A 19579-nucleotide genomic window follows, 5' to 3' on the forward strand; every position below is an offset into this window, starting at 1 on the left:
TCACACCTGTAATCCCAGCACTTTGGGAGGCTGAGGCAGGCGGATCACGAGGTCAAGAGATCGAGACCATCCTGGCCAACATGGTGAAACCCCATCTCTACTAAAAATACAAAAATTAGCTGGGCGTGGTGGCAGGCGCCTGTAGTCCCAGCTATTCAGGAGGCTGAGGCAGGAGAATCGCTTGAACCCGAGAGGCAGAGGTTACAGTGAGCCAAGATTGCGCCACTGCACTCCAGCCTGGTGACAGAGCGAGACTCCATCTAAAAAAAAAAAAACTAATCATTGGGCAGGGATCCTAAGTATAGCATTAAGAAGTCCTGCAAGATCACTGGTAAGTCAGAGCTGGAACTGGGACTCAGAATCCAGCCTCCTTAGTTCGAATCTCTCCTGGCACCTTAGCTAAGTCTCAGTGTTTGTGTGAAAGGTACAAAATCTAAGGAGACGCTCTCTGAGGTTGGGGTGCTGAAGCTTCCTCCTCTCTTCCTCCTCCTTGGCTGACCAGAGTACAGGACCACAGCCAGTGAGGAGGCAGTTGTCCCAGCCTGGATCCCCAGTGCTTCACTCCACCTCCTCTCTGGCTTCAGGGATTCCCTTTTTTGTGGGAAATGTAGCAGGAAGAGCCTCAGACAAAACCCCTCAGATGCTGAGTTAAAGAAGGAAGGGGTTTATTCAGCTGGGAGCATCGGCAAGACTCCTGTCTCAAGAGCCGAGCTCCCTGAGTGAGCAATTCCTGTCCCTTTTAAGGGCTCACAACTCTAAGGGGGTCCGCGTGAGAGCGTCGTGATCGATTGAGCAAGCAGGGGGTACGTGACTGGGGGATGCGTACACCGGTAATTAGAAGGGAACCGAACAGGACAGGGATCTTCACAGTGCTTTTCTTATGCAAATAACCGATTAGGTCAGGGGTCCATCTTTAACTACCAGGCCCAGGGTGTGGCGCCGGGCTGTCTGCTTGTGGATTTCATTTCTGCCTTTTAGTGTTCACTTCTTCTTTCTTTGGAGGCAGAAATCGGACATAAGACAATATGAGGTATGGTTTCCTCCCTTAGAAGAACACTGGGCAGGTCAGACTGGGCAGAGGCTGGTGTTCCTGAGCCCTGAGGAGACATCCAGAAATAGATGGGGGAGTGTCGCGTTTCTGAGCAGCTGTGTGGGGGAGGTTCAAGGGGTGGGGATTAACAATATCAAAAAGAAACTTGTCCTCCCCTCTCCTGGTGGCCATGGTGGAGATCAGCAGCAGCTTCCCCACCCAGGACAAGGCCTAGGTAAGGAGTGCACCACTCTCCTCCTGGGTGCTGGGCAGGAAAAGTGGTTTTGAGGTGAAGTTTGGGAGATGAACGGGGGAATTTTAGGAGTCGTGAGAAAAAGTTTCCAGGAAACTTTGATGGAGTTTGGGATACCTAGGAAGGTTGGGGGCCGTGGGAAGTTTGGGATTCCTGTGGGGAGATTTGGGGTCACATTCCCAGGAGGGTATGTTCAGCAAGGGCCTGGATGAGAAACTGATGACAGAATTCCCCTGAGCGGGATGAGAGGGAGGACAGAAGCGCAGCTCCCTTGGGCTAGAAAAGGAATTGCTCAGCATCCCCAGCTCCTTGGGCCCATGCCCACCCCATTCCTCCGGTTCCCACCACATCTCCCCTGACACTGGTCACCAAGGCCAGCCACCCACCTGCTCTGCAGTAGTCTACACTGTTAGCTGCGCTGAGAAAGTTCCTCAGACTCTCAGCAAACATGCTGGGGCCTCCCGAGTCCCTGGCCTTGGCATACATGGTCCCTGCCCTCAAGGAACTCACTGGCCAGAAGAGGAGCCAGGCACATATAAGGGCAGCACAGTGTGATAAGGACAGTGACAGAGGACAGCACAGGGTGATACCAGAGCCCAGAGGAGTCAGAGGGCTTCCTGGAGGAGGTGGCCCTCGGGTTAAGCCTTGAAGAGTAGGTATCCAGGAGAAGGGTGTCCCAAGGAGAGGGGTGATGTGTGCAGAGCCACAGGGAGGGTAACCACGGAGCCGCACCTGCGACGTTGTTCTGCACTACAGAAGCCAAGCAGGAGTGGCAGGTGCGAGCCTGCAGAGGGTGCAGAGGGCCAGGATAAGGACGCTGGCCTCTGTCCTTAGGGTATGGAGGGATGTTTTGTTTGTTTGTTTTGTTTTTTTTTTTTTTTTCTAGATGTGTTTGTATCTCTTCCCTCATGATTTTCATCTCTGCATTTTTACTCTAAATTTTGAGATATTTCTTCCGGTCAGTTTTGGCACAGAGGGCTTTTAAGCATGTAAGGAACATGACCAGAGTTGTGCTTTAGAAACATTGCTCTCCCTGGGCAGGCAGGTTATTGGGGGTGACTGTGGAGGCGGGGAGATCAGCGAGGAGGAAGGGGCAAACCTGAGCCAGGGCAGGGGGTGTGGATGTTGAAGGGAAGGAGAATCTAGGATGGACCCCTATCTCACCCAGCGTTAGTTGGCAACTATGTGAATGTTTGACGAATGATTGACTGAATGGACACCCAGGGGACCATCATGGGTGACTGGGTGAATAATGGGGATGGTTTATCACATGAGACTTGCCATGGCAAATTAACAGGAGCCACCCTGAGCTAGATTAAGCCTAAAGAGGATTTTATCACAAGGATACCAGGGTATCTCACGGAACCCAAGGGCCAGATGCAAAGAGCCTCTAGAAAGCCAAGGAGGAGTGCGGCTCCACCTGACCTCTGGCTTCATCAATCAAGCAGCTCACCCTCTGCCTTTCAGCCTTCTCTTTCCCTTGCTCTGGGGATCTCATCTCTTCCCTGATTTCAATCACCTGTGACTCTCAGATGTCTCCTTGATTGTCCATTCTGCTACCTCTTGGACATCTGCTTCAGGGAGTTCACATTTCCCAAAGTGAACTCACCATTTCCCCTCCAAACCCGATCATTCATTCAATACATTTTTACTGAGCACCTGCTTTGTACTGGGACTACAATAATGAGCAAGATGAGCTTTTCAAGTCTACTCTGGTATAACATTGTGCCTAGAGTAACAATAAGGCATTGTGCACTTAAACATGTGTACAGAGGGTACATCTCACATTAAATGTTCTTGCTACATGAAAACCAAAAACAAAACAAAACAAAATAAAAATAAAAACAGGCCAGGCACGGTGGCTTATGCCTGTAATCCCAGCACTTTAGGAGGCTGAGGCGGGCGGCGGATCACCTGAGGTCAGGAATTTGAGACCAGCCTGACCAACATGGAGAAACCCCATTTCTACTAAAAATATAAAATTAGCCAGGCATGATGGCACATGCCCGTAATCGCAACTACTGGGGAGGGTGAGGCGGAAAATTGCTTGAACCCGGGAGGCAGAGGTTGCAGTGAGTCGAGATTGCACCATTGCACTCCAGCCTGGGCAACGAGCAAAACTCTGTCTCAAAAAAAAACAAAACAAAACAAAACAAAAAAACAAGGCTGGGTGCGGTGGCTCAGGCCTATAATCCCAGCACTTTGAAAGGCCTGGGTGGGTGGATCACCTGAGGTCAGGAGTTCCAGAACAGCTTGGTCAACATGGCAAAACCCCTTCTCAACTAAATACAAAAATTAGCTGGGCGTGCTTGTGGGCACCTGTAGTACCAGGTACTCGGGAAGTTGAGGTGGGAGAATCACTTGAACCCGGGAGGCAGAGGTTGAAGTGAGCCGAGATTGCGCCACTGCACTCCAGCCTGGGCGACAGAGTGAGACCCTGTCTCAAAATAAATAAATAATATATAAATAAAAATAAAAATAAAATGAAAACAAAGGGATACACACAAACTTGGAAGTGATGAACATGTTTATTCCCTTGATTGTGGGAATGGTAACATGAGTGTATACTTATTTCCAAACTCACCAAATTGTATATATTAATTACGCGCAGTTTTTTGTATACCAATTATACTTCAATGAGGCTGAAAAAAAAAAAGTAAAGTTGCACAGGGCTGTGCTGGAGCAGGACACTCTGCAGTCATGTAAGAATGGTGGAAGAAGATAGAGGGCAATAAAAGAGGGCAATAAAAGAAGATGGGCAATAAAAGAGGTGTCAGGCCTCTGAGCCCAAGCTAAGCCATCATATCCCCTGTGACCTGCATGTACACATCCAGATGGCCGGTTCCTGCCTTAACTGATGACATTGTCTTGTGAAATTCCTTCTCCTGGCTCATCCTGGCTCAAAAGCTCCCCTACTGAGCACCTTTGACCCCCACTCTGACTGCCAGAGAACAACCCCCCTTTGACTGTAATTTTCCTTTATCTACCCAAATCCTATAAAACGGCCCCACCTTTATCTCCCTTTGCTGACTCTCTTTTCAGACTCAGTCCACCTGCACCCAGGTGATTAAAAGCTTTATTGCTCACACAAAGCCTGTTTGGTAGTCTCTTCACACGGATGCGTGTGAAATTTGGTGCCATGACTCAGATCGGGGGACCTCCCTTAGGAGATCAATCCCCTGTCCTCCTGCTCTTTGCTCTGTGAGAAAGATCCACCTACAACCTCAGGTCCTCAGACCGACCAGCCCAAGAAACATCTCACCAATTTCAAATCCAGTAAGCGGACTCTTTTTACTCACTTCTCCAACCTCCCTCACTATCCCTCAACCTCTTTCCCCTTTCAATCTTGGTGCCACACTTCAATCTCTCCCTTCTCTTAATTTCAATTCCTTTCATTTTCTGGTAGAGACAAAGGAGACACGTTTTATCTGTGGACCCAAAACTCCAGCGCCGGTCACGGACTGGGAAGGCAGCCTTCCCTTGGTGTTTAATCATTGCAGGGACACCTCTCTGATTATTCACCCACGTTTCAGAGGTGTCAGATCATGCAGTGACGCCTGCCTTGGTCCTTCACCCTTAGCGGCAAGTCCCGCTTTTCTGGAGGAGGGGCAAGTACCCCAACCCTTTTCTCTGTGTCTCTACCCCTTCTCTGCTTTTCTGGGGGAGGGGCAAAAACTCCTCAACCCCTTCTCCTTCACCCTTAGCGGCAAGTCCCACTTTTCTAGGAGGAAAGAACCCCCAATCCCTTATTTCCACACCCCAACCTCTTATCTCTGTGCCCCAATCCCTTATTTCTATGCCCTGACCTCTTACCTCTGTGCCCCATCCCTTATTTCCACGCCCCGACCTCTTATCTCTGTGCCCCATTCCTTATTTCTGTGCCCCGACCTCTTATCTCTGTGCCCCAATCCCTTATTTCCATGCCCTGACCTCTTATCTCTGCGCCCCAATCCCTTATTTCCACACCCTGACCCCTTTCCCGCTTCTGGAGGGTAAGAACCCCCGAACCCCTTCCCTCCGTTTCTCTACTCTCTCTTTTCTCTAGGCTTGCCTCCTTCACTACGGGCAACCTTCCACCCTCCATTCCTCCCTCTCCCTTAGCCTGTGCTCTCAAGAACTTAAAACCTCTTCAACTCACACCTGACCTAAAACCTAAATGCCTTATTTTCTTCTGCAAGGCTGCTTGACCCCAATACAAACTCGACAGTGGTTCCAAATAGCCAGAAAATGGCACTTTCAATTTTTCCATCCTGCAAGATCTAAATAATTCTTGTCGTAAAACAGGCAAACGGTCTGAGGTGCCTGACGTCCAGGCATTCTTTTACACATCGGTCCCTCCCTAGTCTCTGTGCCCAGTGCAACTTGTCCCAAATCTTCCTTCTTTCCCTCCTGCCTGTCCCCTCAGTCCCAACCCCAAGTGTCGCTGAGTCTTTCTAATCTTCCTTTTCTACAGACCCGTCTGATGTCTCCCCTCCTCCCCAGGCTGCTCCTCGCCAGGCTGAGCTAGGCCCCAATTCTTCCTCAGCCTCAGCTCCTCCACCCTGTAATCTTTTTATCACCTCCCCTCCTCACACCTGGTCTGGTTTACAGTTTCATTCCGTGACTAGCCCTCCCCAACCTGCCCAGCAATTTCCTCTTAAAAAGGTGGCTGAAGCTAAAGGCGTAGTCAAGGTTAATGCTCCTTTTTCTTTATCCGACTTCTCCCAAATCAGTGAGCGTTTAGGCTCTTTCATCAAATAAGAAAAACCCCGCCCAGTTCATGGCTCGTTCGGCAGCAACCCTGAGACGCTTTACAGCCCTAGACCCTAAAAGGACAAAAGGCCGTCTTATTCTCAATATACATTTTATTACCCAATCTGCTCCCAACATTAAATAAAACTCCAAAAATTAGAATCTGGTCCTCAAACCCCACAACAGGACTTAATTAACCTCACCTTCAAGGTATACAATAATAGAATAGAGGCAGCCAAGTAGCAACGTATTTCTGAGTTGCAACTACTTGTCTCCACTGTGAGACAAACCCCAGCCACATCTCCAGCACACAAGAACTTCCACACACCTGAACTGCAGCTGCCAGGGGTTCCTCCAGAACCTCCTCCCCCAGGAGCTTGCTACAAGTGCCGGAAATCTGGCCACTGGGCCAAGGAATGCCCACAGCCCAGGATTCCTCCTAAGCCGTATCCCATCTGTGTGGGACCCCACTGAAAATTGGACTGTTCAACTCACCTGGCAGCCACTCCCAGAGCCCCTGGAACTCTGGCCCAAGGCTCTCTGACGGACTCCTTCCCAGATCTTCTCGGCTTAGCAGCTGAAGACTGACACTCCCCAATTGCCTTGGAAGCCCTCTAGACCATCAGGGACTCCAAGCTTTGAGTAACTCTCACAGTGGAAAGTAAGTCCGTCCCCTTCTTAATCAATATGGAGGCTACCCACTCCACATTACCTTCTTTTCAAGGGCTTGTTTCCCTTGCTTCCATAACTGTTGTGGGTATTGACAGCCAGGCTTCTAAGCCTCTTAAAACTCCCCAACTCTGGTGCTAACTGAGACGATACTCTTTTAAGCACTCCTTTTTAAGTATCCCCACCTGCCCGGTTCCCTTATTAGGCAGAGACACTTTAACTAAATTATCTGCTTCCCTGACTATTCCTGGGCTACAGCCACACCTCATTGCCACCTTTTCCCCCAGTTCAAAGCCTCCTTCACATCCTCCCCTTGTATCTTCCCACCTTAACCCACAAGCATAAGACACCTCTACTCCCTCCTTAGTGACCGATCATGCACCCCTTACCATCCCATTAAAACTTAATCACTCTTACCCCGCTCAATGCCAATATCCCATCCCACAGCACTCTTTGAAAGGATTAAAGCCTGTTATTACTCGCCTGTTACAGCATGGCCTTTTAAAGCCTATAAACTCTCCTTACCATTCCCCCATTTTACCCGTCCTAAAACCAGACAAGGCTTACAGGTTAGTTCAGAATCCACGCCTTATCAACCAAATTGTTTTGCCAATCCACCCCATGGTGCCAAACCCATATACTCTCCTAGCCTCAATACCTCCCTCTACAACCCATTATTCTGTTCTGTATCTCAAACATGCTTTCTTTACTATTCCTTTGCACCCTTCATCCCAGCCTCTCTTCACTTTCACTTAGACTGACCCTGACACCCATTAGGCTCAGCAAATTAGCTGGGCTGTACTACCGCAAGGCTTCACAGACAGCCCCCATTACTTCAGTCAAGCTCAAATTTCATCCTCATCTGTTACGTATCTTGGCATAATTCTCATAAAAACACACGTGCTCTCCCTGCTGATAGTGTCTGATTAATCTCCCAAACCTCAATCCCTTCTACAAAACAACAACTCCTTTCCTTCCTAGGCATGGTTAGTGCGGTCAGAATTCTTACACAAGAGCCAGGACCGCACCCTGTAGCCTTTCTGTCCAAACAACTTGACCTTACTGTTTTGCCTAGCCGTCATGTCTGCGTGCAGCGGCTGCCGCTGCTTTAATAATTTTAGAGGCCCTCAAAATCACAAACTATGCTTAGCTCACTCTTCACATTTCTCATAACTTCCAAAATCTATTTTCTTCCTCATACCTGATGCATATACTTTCTGCTTCCCGGCTCCTTCAGCTGTACTCACTCTATGTTAAGTCCCACAATTACCATTGTTCCTGGCCCGGACTTCAATCCGGCCTCCCACATTATTCCTGATACCACACCTGACCCCCATGACTGTATGTCTCTGATCCACCTGACATTCACCCCGTTTCCCCATATTTCCTTCTTTCCTGTTCCTCACCCTGATCACGCTTGATTTATTGATGGCAGTTCCACCAGGCCTAATCGCCACACACCAGCAAAGGCAGGCTATGCTATAGTACAAGCCACTAGCCCGCCTCTTAGAACCTCTCATTTCCTTTCCATCGTGGAAATCTATCCTCAAGGAAATCACTTCTCAGTGTTCCATCTGCTATTCTGCTACTCCTCAGGGATCATTCAGGCCCCCTCCCTTCCCTACACATCAAGCTCGAGGATTTGCCCCCACCCAGGACTGGCAAATTAGCTTTACTCAACATGCCCCGAGTCAGATAACTAAAATACCTCTTAGTCTAGGTAGACACTTTCACTGGATAAGTAGAGGTCTTTCCTACAGGGTCTGAGAAGGCCACCGCAGTCATTTCTTCCCTTCTGTCAGACATAATTCCTCAGTTTAGCCTTCCCACCTCTATACAGTCTGAAAACAGACCAGCCTTTATTAGTCAAATCAGCCAAGCAGTTTTTCAGGTTCTTAGTATTCAGTGAAACCTTTATATCCCTTACGGTCCTCCGTCTTCAAGAAAAGTAGAACAGACTAAAGGTCTTTTAAAAACACACCTCATCAAGCTCAGCCACCAACTTAAAAAGGACTGGACAATACTTCTACCACTTTCCCTTCTCAGAAGTCAGACCTGTCCTCAGAATGCTACAAGATACAGCCCATTTGAGCTCCTGTATAGACGCTCCTTTTTATTAGGCCCCAGTCTAATTCCAGACACCAGACCAACTTAGACTGTGCCCCAAAAAAACTTGTCATCCCTACTATCTTCTGTGTAGTCATACTCCTATTCACCGTTCTCAACTACTCATACATGCCCTGCTCTTGTTTACACTGCCAGTTTACACTGTTTCTCCAAGCCATCACAGCTGATATCTCCTGGTGCTATCCCCAAACCGCCACTCTAAACTCTTGAAGTAAATAAATAATCTTTGCTGGCAGGACTATGCTGAATCTCCTTAGGCACTCTCTAATTAGATGTCCTAGGTCGTCCCAATTCTTAGTCCTTTTATACCTGTTTTTCTCCTTCTCTTATTCCATTTAGTTTTTCAATTCGTACAAAACCGTATCCAGGCCATCACCAATAATTCTACACGACAAATGTTTCTTCTAACAACCCCACAATATCACCCCTTACCACAAAATCTTCCTTCAGCTTAATCTCTCCCACTCTAGGTTCCCACGCCGCCCCTAATCCTGCTCGAAGCAGCCCTGAGAAACATCGCCCATTATCTCTCCATACCATCCCCCAAAATTTTCGCTGTCCCAACACTTTACCACTATTTCATTTTATTTTTCTTATTAATATAAGAAGACAGGAATGTCAGGCCTCTGAGCCCAAGCTAAGCCATCATATCCCCTGTGACCTGCATGTACACAACCAGATGACCGGTTCCTGCCTTAACTGATAACATTCCACCACAAAAGAAGTGAAAATAGCCTGTTCCTGCCTTAACTGATGACATTGTCTTGTGAAATTCCTTCTCCTGCCTCATCCTGGCTCAAAAGCTCCCCTACTGAGCACCTTGTGACCCCCGCTCTGACTGCCAGAGAACAACCCCCCTTTGACTGTAATTTTCCTTTATCTACCCAAATCCTATAAAACGGCCCCACCTTTATCTCCCTTCGCTGACTCTCTTTTCAGACTCAGTCCACCTGCACCCAGGTGATTAAAAGCTTTATTGCTCACACAAAGCCTGTTTGGTGGTCTCTTCACACGGACGCGCATGAAAAGAGGAGCTTCATATTTTTTTAAAATCTACTCCGCGTGTTTCTAGTTTAAAGAATGGAAACCTGGGTGTCATCCTTGATTTTTCCCTCTCTCACGTCCCCTATAGCCCATCAGACATCAAGTCTTGTAAATTCCACCTCCTAACTCTGTCTATCCTCACTGCCATTCTCTTAGTCAGGTCCACTAATTCCATGTCCTCAGTCTGCCTTCAAGCCTCTCCTCCCCTCAAGCCTCTGATCTATCTTGTTTACTGTAGAGCAGATGCAGACAGAAACAGAGCTGTGGAGACACAATGAGAGATACAGCTGGCCCAGTGGGCTTTTGCTGCATAACCATTTTGCCGTGTGCCACAAAATCTCAGTGGCAAACAAACATTTACTCCCAGGCTCATGGTCTCTGGGTTGACAGCAAGTGGCTTATCTAAACTGGACTTGGTTGGGCAGCTCTGCTCAGGCCGCCGGTCTGGCTCAGCTGGGGTCTTCCTTGCTCTGGGCTGGGCTCAGGTCTGTTCCTCACGTGTTCATTCTGGGGGTCCAGACTAAAGAAGAATCTTCCAAAGAAAAGACTCTCAGTGTCCTTCCCCCAAAAGCAGACCCACAGACAAGTACATGGGTGCAGTGAGCTTCTTTGTAAAGTGATCCCAAGAAATACAAGTCGGGGAGTGGCAAAGTCAGACAGAGAAGAGAAAAGCAGCCAATTAAAAGCCTGTTACCACTGTGATCAACTAGTCCCACTGGGGACCCTCTATGGGACAGGAAGTCTGACTTCCAGCCCTCATTGGTTGAAGGCTGTCCTTGGGAATATTAAATCCCTTACACTTTTGGCCTGCCCTGTGCTCACAAAAAACGGCTCCCAGGGTGATGGAGAATGCTTCAGACACAGAAAAATGTGAGCCCTAGAAGTGGGAGGCTGACAGCCTGCATGAGAACTATCCACTGCACCTGCATGTGGACTCGAAGACAGTCTCCGGGAATATGGGCTGAGGAATCCACAGTGTCAGGTACACTCTCTTTTACCCTGCATCCATAGATCAACTCGCAGGAAGGCCTCTGATTGGCCTTCTTGGGTCATGTGCCCATCCATGAGCCAGTCACAATGGTCAAAGCCTTAGGGCACCAGTCCTGGGGCATGTGTTCCTCTCATGGGGTGCATAGAATGAGAAAAGCCCCACCTGAGCCCATGACTGGATTCTACACAGGAAAGTGAGGAACTAGTAACGGCAGCTCTAGCCTCCTTGCTGGACTTCAAGAGACCACAGACAAGACCTCAAGTCTTTTTTTTTTTTTTTTTTTGAGACAGAGTTTCACTCTTGTCGCCCAGGCTAGAGAGCAATGGCGCAATCTTGGCTCACTGCAACCTCCACCTCACAGGTTCAAGAGATTCTCCTGCCTCAGCTTCCCGAGTAGTTGGGATTACAAGCGCACACCACCACGCCCAGCTAATTTTTTGTATTTTTAGTAGAGATGGGGTTTCACCATGTTGGCCAGTCTGGTTTCAAACTCCTGACCTCAGGTGATCCACCCGCCTTGGCCTCCCAGAGTGCTGGGATTACAAGCGTGAGCCACTGCACCCGGCCCAGGGAAGTGGGTTTTCATAGCTCACTGCAGACCCAACCTCCTGGTCTCAAGCAATCCTCCTACCTTCAGCCTGCCGAGTTGTTGGGACTACAGATATGCACCACCACACCTGTAGCCTGGCTTATTTATTTATTTATTTTAATTTTTGAGACGGAGTCTCGCTCTGTCGCCCGGGCTCGAGTGGAATGGCGCAATCTTGGCTCACTGCAACCTCCGCTTCCTGGGTTCAAGCTATTCTCCTGCCTCAGCCTCCCGAGTAGCTGGGATTATAGGCACCTGCCATCATGCCCAGCTAATTTTTGTATTTTTGTGGAGATGGGGTTTCACCACGTTGGCCAGGCTGGTCTTGAACTCCTGACTTCAGGTGATCCGCCCACCTCAGCCTCCCGGAGTTGTCCGGATGTATTTTTTTATTTTTAGTAGCAATGGTGTCTCACAATGTTGCCCAGGCTGGTTTCAAACTCCTGGGCTCAAGTAATCCTCCCGCCTCAGTCTCCCAAAGTGCTGGGATTACAGGCTGGAGCCACCATGGCTGGCTGTTGTTCATAATTTTATCCTTAATGCCTGACATGCTACAGATGCTAAACAACAATAACAAAAAAAATTGTTGAATAAATGAGTAAGCAGCTTTTGAGGGGGAGAAGATAATGAACTCCATTTTGGACATGTGGAATTTGGTAAAAACTACTGCTAACCCCATTGTCCAGAGAAGCTCATACTTCACATTTAAATTGTGTATTGGCAATTATAGGATCTTAGATTTGAAGATTAATGAAATTATAGACACATAGAATCCCAGTGTCTTAGAGTCACTGAACTATCCAAACTTAGGTCTCCCCAGAGCCAGAGGAGATGATAAAGCAGCGACGCTTAACCTAAATGAGATTGGGGGCAGAGGCATAACCACCTTGATATTTATGTAACATTTGTGTGAAGGCGCATATATTCATTTTCTGAAGGGAGGTTTCAGCTTTTATCAGATTCCAAAACATAAAGACCCATTGACTATATTACCATTTGTGTACAGAAAGAAAACAGAGGCTGAGAGCTGTGGCTCACGCCTGTAATCCCAGCACTTTGGGAGGCCAAGGTGGGTAGAATGCTTGAGCCCAGGAATTCGAGATCAGCCTGGGCAACATGGCAAAACCCCACCTCTACAAAAAATATAAAAATAAGCCAGGCATCGTGATGTGTGCCTGTACTCCCAGCTACTCGGGAGGCTGAGGCAGGAGGATCGATTGAGCTCAGGAGGTCAAGGCTGCAGTAAGCTATGATTGTGCCACTGCACTCCAGCCTGGCCAACAGAGCAAGACCCTGCCTCAAACAAACAAACAAAGGAGATACCATTTTTCCTACCAGTTAAATGGAAATTAAAAAGAGATCAATCATATTCAGCACTGGCAAAGATGTGGAATAAAGGGCACTCTCATCCATTGTTGGTGGGGTGGCAGTTTCTGTCAAAATAAAAAATATTCATATTCTTTAAATCTCATTTTACTTCTCAAAATCTTTCCTATAAAAACATGCACACACATAGACAAGGATTTATATACCTAAATATTCACTGTAGTATTATGTATAATGTTTTAAAATTAGGAAAGAAACCTAAGTGTTCATAAGTATGAAATGGTTAATTATGGTTTATACCATGAGATAAACCAAGCTGCCATTATGTGAGCAGGGAGATATTTATGTACTGACATGGAAGGAAGTTAATATTTTTTTTCTGAGGAAAAAAGGTAATAAAATGTGTATGTGTAAGCATGTTTCCTTTCCGTTCTTAAAAAAATGACAATAAGGCCGGCATGGTGGCTCACACCTGTAATCCCAACATTTTGGGAGGCTGAGGCGGGCGGATCACCTGAGTTCAGGAGTTCGAGACCATCCTGGCCAGCATGGTGAAACCCCATCTTTACTAAAAATACAAAAATTAGCTGGGTGTGGAGGCGGGCACCTCTAGTCCCAGCTACTCCGGAGGCCGAGGCAAAAGAATCACTTGAACTCAGGAGGTGGAGGATGCAGTGCGCGGAGATCACGCCACTGCACTCCAGCCTGGGCAACAGAGTGAGACTTGGTCTCAGGAAAAAAAAAAAAAAAGACAGAAAGAAAAGAAAGGAAACTGCCTGCTCCAATCCAGACCCAAAGCCTGGACACCCTCTTCCTGGAACCACTTCGGGCACTCCACCTGTCCCCCAACAGAGAGGGTGTGGAAGGCTTGTGGTTCCTGCTGCTTCTCTTAGGGAAACTGGTATCCTCTGTCCTCTCCTGCTCTTCTGATCCCCTCTTCCCCCAGCACCCGGGGTTTATATCTGTCCCTCCCTGGAAGCACCGAAGGCTCATTCCACAAGAGGACTGCAGGGAGTGGGGGCAACTGGTGGACCAAGCCCTGCTCTAAGTCTGTCCCTGGAGATCCTGCTAAGGCCCCACCAGCTGAACACTCCTGGATCTGCCCCTGTCCCAAAACCCACAACCCCTGTGAGGTGAAGCCCAGGTCTCTCACTGTGGCTGTCAAGTCCTTTCATGACTGGCCCATCTTCCCAACGTTCCTACCCCGCAAGCTCTGCCAGCCTAGATGACATGTCTTTCTCTCTTTACATCCTCAGTTCCCACCTCCAATACCTTTGCTTTTTCCATTCCTGCTGCACAAAAGTCCTTTCCCACCCCAAACACCAGTCTTTTCTCTCCCAGTCTCCACTTGCTGACATCTTAGTCTCCTGTTCATCCTACAAGACCCTGTTCACATCACTCCTCCAGGAAGTCACTCATGTTCCTTTCAGCAAGAAGGTCCTCTCTCTTCTGAGCCTCCAAGTCTGTCTTATGACTCTCAGTGCCAAGCACTAGGAATGGCACAGACTAAGTGTCGATTCATGTTTATTAAACTATACAGATTAACACTGCAATTTTCCAGATGAGGAAACTGAGACCCAAAAAGAGACGGCAACTGGCCCAGGGTCACCAGCATGCAGATGCCTGCTATGATGTCTCTGCTTCTTGTGTCTGTGGGCCTCATGGAAGCACTTCAGGTATGGGCATCCCCCACTGTTCCCACCCCAGCAGAGAACTGAGCCATCGGCTTCTTCTGAACCCTGGAGGGAGAAAGAGAGAGAGGAAAGAATGCCTGACGCTTTCCCTGGGGATCACTCAGCCCAAGGGGACAGCTCCAGATGCTAGTCTTGGGGAAATTACAGCCAGAGGTTCCCAATCCCCTTCCCCACCAGGTGTGTTTGGGGCCCTTCCTGCCTTTCTCAGTGGAGGCGAGAGCTGGATGGCAGGGGACTCATTCTCCCAGGGGCCTATCCTCTCAGTCCCTGCTATTCCTGTCCCCTCAGGCCCAGAGCCACCCCATCACACGACGAGACCTCTTCTCTCAAGAGATTCAGCTGGACATGGCCCTGGCCTCCTTTGACGACCAGTACGCTGGCTGTGCTGCTGCCATGACAGCTGCTCTCCCGGATCTCAACCACACGGAGTTCCAGGCCAACCAGGTGTATGCAGACAGCTGGACACTGGCAAGCAGCCAATGGCAGGAGCGCCAGGCCAGGTGGCCGGAGTGGAGTCTCAGCCCCACCCGTCCATCCCCGCCACCCCTGGGCTTCCGCGATGAGCACGGGGTGGCCCTCCTGGCCTACACGGCCAACAGCCCCCTGCACAAGGAGTTCAATGCAGCCGTGCGTGAGGCAGGCCGCTCCCGGGCCCACTACCTCCACCACTTCTCCTTCAAGACACTCCATTTCCTGCTGACTGAGGCCCTGCAGCTCCTGGGCAGCGGCCAGCGTCCACCCCGGTGCCACCAGGTGTTCCGAGGTGTGCGCGGCCTGCGCTTCCGGCCAGCAGGGCCCCGGGCCGCCGTGAGGCTGGGGGGCTTTGCTTCTGCCTCCCTGAAGAATGTTGCAGCCCAGCAGTTTGGTGAGGACACCTTCTTTGGCATCTGGACCTGCCTTGGGGCCCCTATCAAGGGCTACTCCTTCTTCCCTGGAGAGGAAGAGGTGCTGATCCCCCCCTTTGAGACCTTCCAAGTGATCAATGCCAGCAGACCGGCCCAGGGCCCCGCCCGCATCTACCTCCGAGCCCTGGGCAAGCACAGCACCTACAACTGCGAGTACATCAAAGGTAGGAGGGCGAGCGCTGGTCACCACCTGTGCGGAAGGTGGGCCTTCCACATCCACCAGGGACTTTGGCAAACCCAAGCCCCTATCTCCTGTGTCCCAGGGATACATAAATACAAGTCATATCCACCAGCTCCCAACCCCTTCCATCTAAGGGTGCACTTACCGCCCCTGAAGGGATCTAAGCCATAGTTCGCCACTTGCCTGCTGGGAGGCTGAAGAGGTTTCCCGGCCAACGCAGCGGTCTCTGGCCATTTGAGTGGGCAAGCAGACCCGGTCGGGCTTTTCTCCTGGTCAGAGGCTGGAAGGGAATTATTTTCCAGCCAGATTATTGACACCTAGATAGCTGTTGCCAGAAATGAGTAGGAGTCCCACCCTCAGTTTCTGAGAACAGTGCATTTATGAGATGGAAGAGGAATTATGTGCTGAAGGGTGTGCTGGCTGGGGTGGTGGGGGCAAGGAGACAGCAGTTGGGTGCTGTGCCCCTAAGGTCCAGCTCAGGCTGTGGTCAGGAAGTGGTGGATGCTCCTCCTGTTCATGTCCCCAGCACAGGCCAGAAGAAGAACCATGAGGATGGGCCCAGGTTCTTAATTTCTGAAGGGCTATGGGCTTTACTTCCTATCTTGGACAACATCAGGAGCATGCATGAGTTGACAGAAGGTAAGGAGGGCATGCAAAGAAAACAAACCAGGCTGGGGCGAGGCATGGAAGAGGGAGAGGTGAGTGTGGCAGGGAGGCAAAGTTATAGGCCCAGGGAGAAGGAGTGCCCCAGGGTAGACCCTGGCTTTGATGGCCCACTCCCTTCTGGCCCTGCTGCTCATGGGTCGAGGCGAACCTAGTCAAGGGAGCTTCCACCATGAAAGAGCAGAATTAGGGGGAAATGCACCAACTTCTCCTAGAACAAGTCAGGGATGGACCACCAGGGCTCTGAGGTCCCTTTCCATCCTGACAGCTCCTGAGCCTTTCATTCTTTACTGTTTCTTTTCTATAGACAAGAAGTGCAAGTCTGGGCCTTGCCATCTGGATAATTCAGGTAAGGGCTGCGGGCACCTGTGGGACTCAGTTCAGGGATGAGCGGGCTGCTCTGGGGTTGGCCCCATCACCTCGATCTTTTTTTTTTTTTTTTTTTTTTTTTTTTGAGACAGAGTTTCACTCTTGTTGCCCAGGCTGGAGTGCAATGGCACAATCTCGGCTCACTGCAACCTCCACTTCCCGGGTTCAAGCCATTCTCCTGCCTCAGCCTCTTGATTACAGCTGGGATTACAGGCGCATGCCACCAAGCCCGGCTAATTTTTTGTATTTTTAGTAGAGATGGGGTTTCACCATGTTGGCCAGGCTGGTCTTGAACTCCTGACCTCAGGTGATCCATCCACCTCGGCCTCCCAAAGTGCTGGGATTACAGGCATCAGCCACCGTGCCCGGCCCACCTGAATCTTTTATAAGGAAACAACTTCATTAATAATAATAATAATAAAAGTGCACTAGCTGAAGTGGCACCTTGGGGTTGCCAGCCTTAGCCAGGAGATGAGTGTGTGGGAGAGCAGATGGTTGGGGGAGCAGGGACACCTGCTCTCCAGCCTGGATCTGCCTATCCCTTGCAGGAAAAGGCCACTGATCAGGCCCCTGAGAGATTCAGGCTGCACTGAGGTGAGGGACGGAAGGGCTGCTCCCCACAAAGTCCTCCTTTGGTCCTTCTCTGCCTCCCAGTGCAGAACCCACTATCTCTGTTACTGCCCTCAGGGCTCCCTCAAACCCACCTTTGAAGGCCATGAGGCCAGGCTTTTGGTGCTGGAGGCCTGGGCTCTAGTCCAGGCTCTGCTCTAACTTTCTCTACAACCAACCCATTCTTTCTCTGTGCCTCAGTTTCTCTGTGTGTATAATAAGCAAATTGGACCAGATGATCCCCAGCTATGACTCTTCTCTTCCCTCGGACACTTGGTGTGCCAAGGCCTACCCAGGCCACCATGTTTCTAGGTGGGAATGGGCCATTTCCAGGGAAGAAACAGCAGCTCCTCCCCAAGCCTTCAGAACTCCTTTGTCCTTCAGAACTCTGTGAGTGGGCAGGAAGGACCCCCCAGCTTCCTCTGATCCACTCCAGGCACATCATGCCATTCATCCTCACCACACCCCAATGGTACTGTCATCACCTCTGTTCTGCAGATGAAAGTACCAAAGCACAAAGGGGCAAAGAGAGGCCGGGCGTGGTGGCTCATGCCTGTAATCCCAGCACTTTGGGAGGCCAAGATGGGCAGATCACCTGAGGTCAGGAGTTCGAGACCAGCCTGATCAACATGGAGAAACCCCGTCTCTACTAAAAATACAAAATTAGCCGGGCGTGGTGGCGCATGCCTGTAATCCCAGCTACTCGGGAGACTGAGGCAGAAGAATCTCTTGAACCTGGGAGGCGGAGGTTGCTGTGAGCCATGATTGTGCCATTGCACTCCAGCCTGGGCAACAAGAGCGAAACTGTCTCAAAACAAAACAAAACAAAAACAAAAAAAATCAAAGGTGCAGAGGAGAAGCAACTGGCCCTGTGCCACCCAGCTACTAAGAAGTGGAGTCCAGAGAGCCTGGCTCAAGAGCCAAACTCTGAACCACCACACCAGGATAGTTCCCACCCCTCCCCAGACATCATCTCATCTCATCATCTCATCTCATCTCATCTCATCCCATCTCATCTCATCTCATCATCTCATCTCATCTCATCTCATCTCATCTCATCTCATCTCATCGTCATCTCATCTCATCTTTACTGCACAGTAATCTATGGGAAGGAGGCAGAACAGGAGGCATTACCCCCCTTATATGGTCAAGTGAGACCCAGAGACAAATTATTTGCTCAAGGTGACAGTGAGTTTATGGCAGAGCCAGGACAAGAAGCCAGGTTTCCAGCTTCCAACCCAGGCATCTTTGAGTTCTGATTATGTAATTCCAGACACTGGAAAAGTTTAGGATTTCTCCTTCTAGTCCACTCCGCACCTCTCCTACCAGGGTTTGGGTAGAGGAGCCAAGTTCAGCCACAGCAGATCCCACTCTGATCTTAAATCCATGTTTCATCCCACTCTGCAGCACCTTATTTGTGGCAATAGAAGGCAGTTAAGTTAGACCCAATGACCTCTGGAAGAGAAACTGGGACTCTCATTGGTCTCATCTCTGTCTACCTTCCTAAATTCTTTATTAAAAAAATTTTTTTTGAGACGTTGTCTCAGTCTGTCACCCAGGTTGGAGTGCAGTGGCACCACCACAGCTCACTGTAGCCTCAAACTCTTGGGCTCAAGTGATCCTCCCACCTCAGCCTCCCAAGTAGCTTGGACTACAGATATATGCCACTACGCCTGGCTACTTTTTGTATTTTTTGTAGAGAAGGGATCTCCCTATGTTGCCCAGGTTGCCTAAAATTTTTTAAGCCAGTCAAATTTAGCAGTGGGGGGACTGTACATCAACTTTAGTGACACTGGTGTTAATAAGTTCTGATAACCCATTACCATTGGACCAGCTCCTCCCTAAACTTGATCTTCATCTCTGTTGCCCGTGGCAGTTTTGTGTATCAGTCTGTCCAGCTCACTCTGCCAATCTCTCCACCTTGTATCTGCATGTCCCCACTTTTGCTCCTGTGCTCCTAAATACCTCTCTTTTTCTCTCTCTCTCCCCCAACCTCTCTGCCTGTTTTCCCTGCAGCCATGGGTCAGAGCCCCCTCTCTGCAGTCTGGTCTTTGCTCCTGCTGCTCTGGTTCCTCGTGGTGAGGGCCTTTCCAGACGGTCCAGGCCTCCTTTGATGCATGAGACACGGGACAGCCTCGCCTGCTGCCTCTGCCCATCCTGAGGATATTGGCCATGTGTGCTTTCAGTGTAACCAAGATTCCTGGCAACCCCATCTGCAGGGAACTCTGGGACCTTCTCTGGTAGCTGCCAGACCAGCTGGTGGAGAAACAGGAGACAATTTGCGGACTGAACCTTACCCAGGGCTGTAGGAGTGAGACTCTGAATAAAGGGTTGGGCCGGCGGTGTGGGGGGTACTTCAAGACAGGCAGCAACTAACCTGGCGATGGAAGGGCTTCAG

At 49.7% G+C, this 19579-nt stretch overlaps 1 protein-coding gene across 3 annotated transcripts; it reads left to right on the forward strand.

The window, feature by feature from the left end:
• Positions 1-1191: 1191 nt before the first annotated feature.
• ART1 (ADP-ribosyltransferase 1) lies at positions 1192-19522 on the forward strand. Of its 3 annotated transcripts, none has more exons than XM_521725.7 (5): positions 1192-1265; positions 14322-14436; positions 14743-15523; positions 16511-16552; positions 19198-19522. In XM_521725.7, exons 2-5 carry the CDS (start codon positions 14374-14376, stop codon positions 19293-19295), a joined length of 984 nt encoding a protein of 327 aa, XP_521725.1. In that variant the 5' UTR covers positions 1192-1265; positions 14322-14373; the 3' UTR covers positions 19296-19522. The 3 variants fall into 3 exon arrangements, with proteins under 3 accessions (XP_521725.1, XP_016775707.1, XP_063638730.1); XM_016920218.4 differs by having other exon boundaries at positions 1196-1265; positions 14301-14436; positions 19198-19394; XM_063782660.1 differs by lacking the exon at positions 1192-1265 and adding an exon at positions 4473-4559 and having other exon boundaries at positions 19198-19394.
• The last annotated feature ends 57 nt before the right edge of the window (positions 19523-19579 follow it).

The sequence above is a fragment of the Pan troglodytes genome, chromosome 9, assembly GCF_028858775.2.
Source record: "Pan troglodytes isolate AG18354 chromosome 9, NHGRI_mPanTro3-v2.0_pri, whole genome shotgun sequence".
NCBI classification, from domain to species: Eukaryota; Metazoa; Chordata; class Mammalia; order Primates; family Hominidae; genus Pan; species Pan troglodytes.

Bases quoted from the DNA above. Each gene is read 5' to 3' on its own strand.
- ART1 (XM_521725.7), top strand. From the start codon at position 14,374: ATGCAGATGCCTGCTATGATGTCTCTGCTTCTTGTGTCTGTGGGCCTC. The intron at 15,524-16,510 runs GTAGGAGGGCGA...TCTTTTCTATAG, and splicing joins CAACTGCGAGTACATCAAAG to ACAAGAAGTGCAAGTCTGGG. The intron at 16,553-19,197 runs GTAAGGGCTGCG...TTTTCCCTGCAG, and splicing joins TTGCCATCTGGATAATTCAG to CCATGGGTCAGAGCCCCCTC.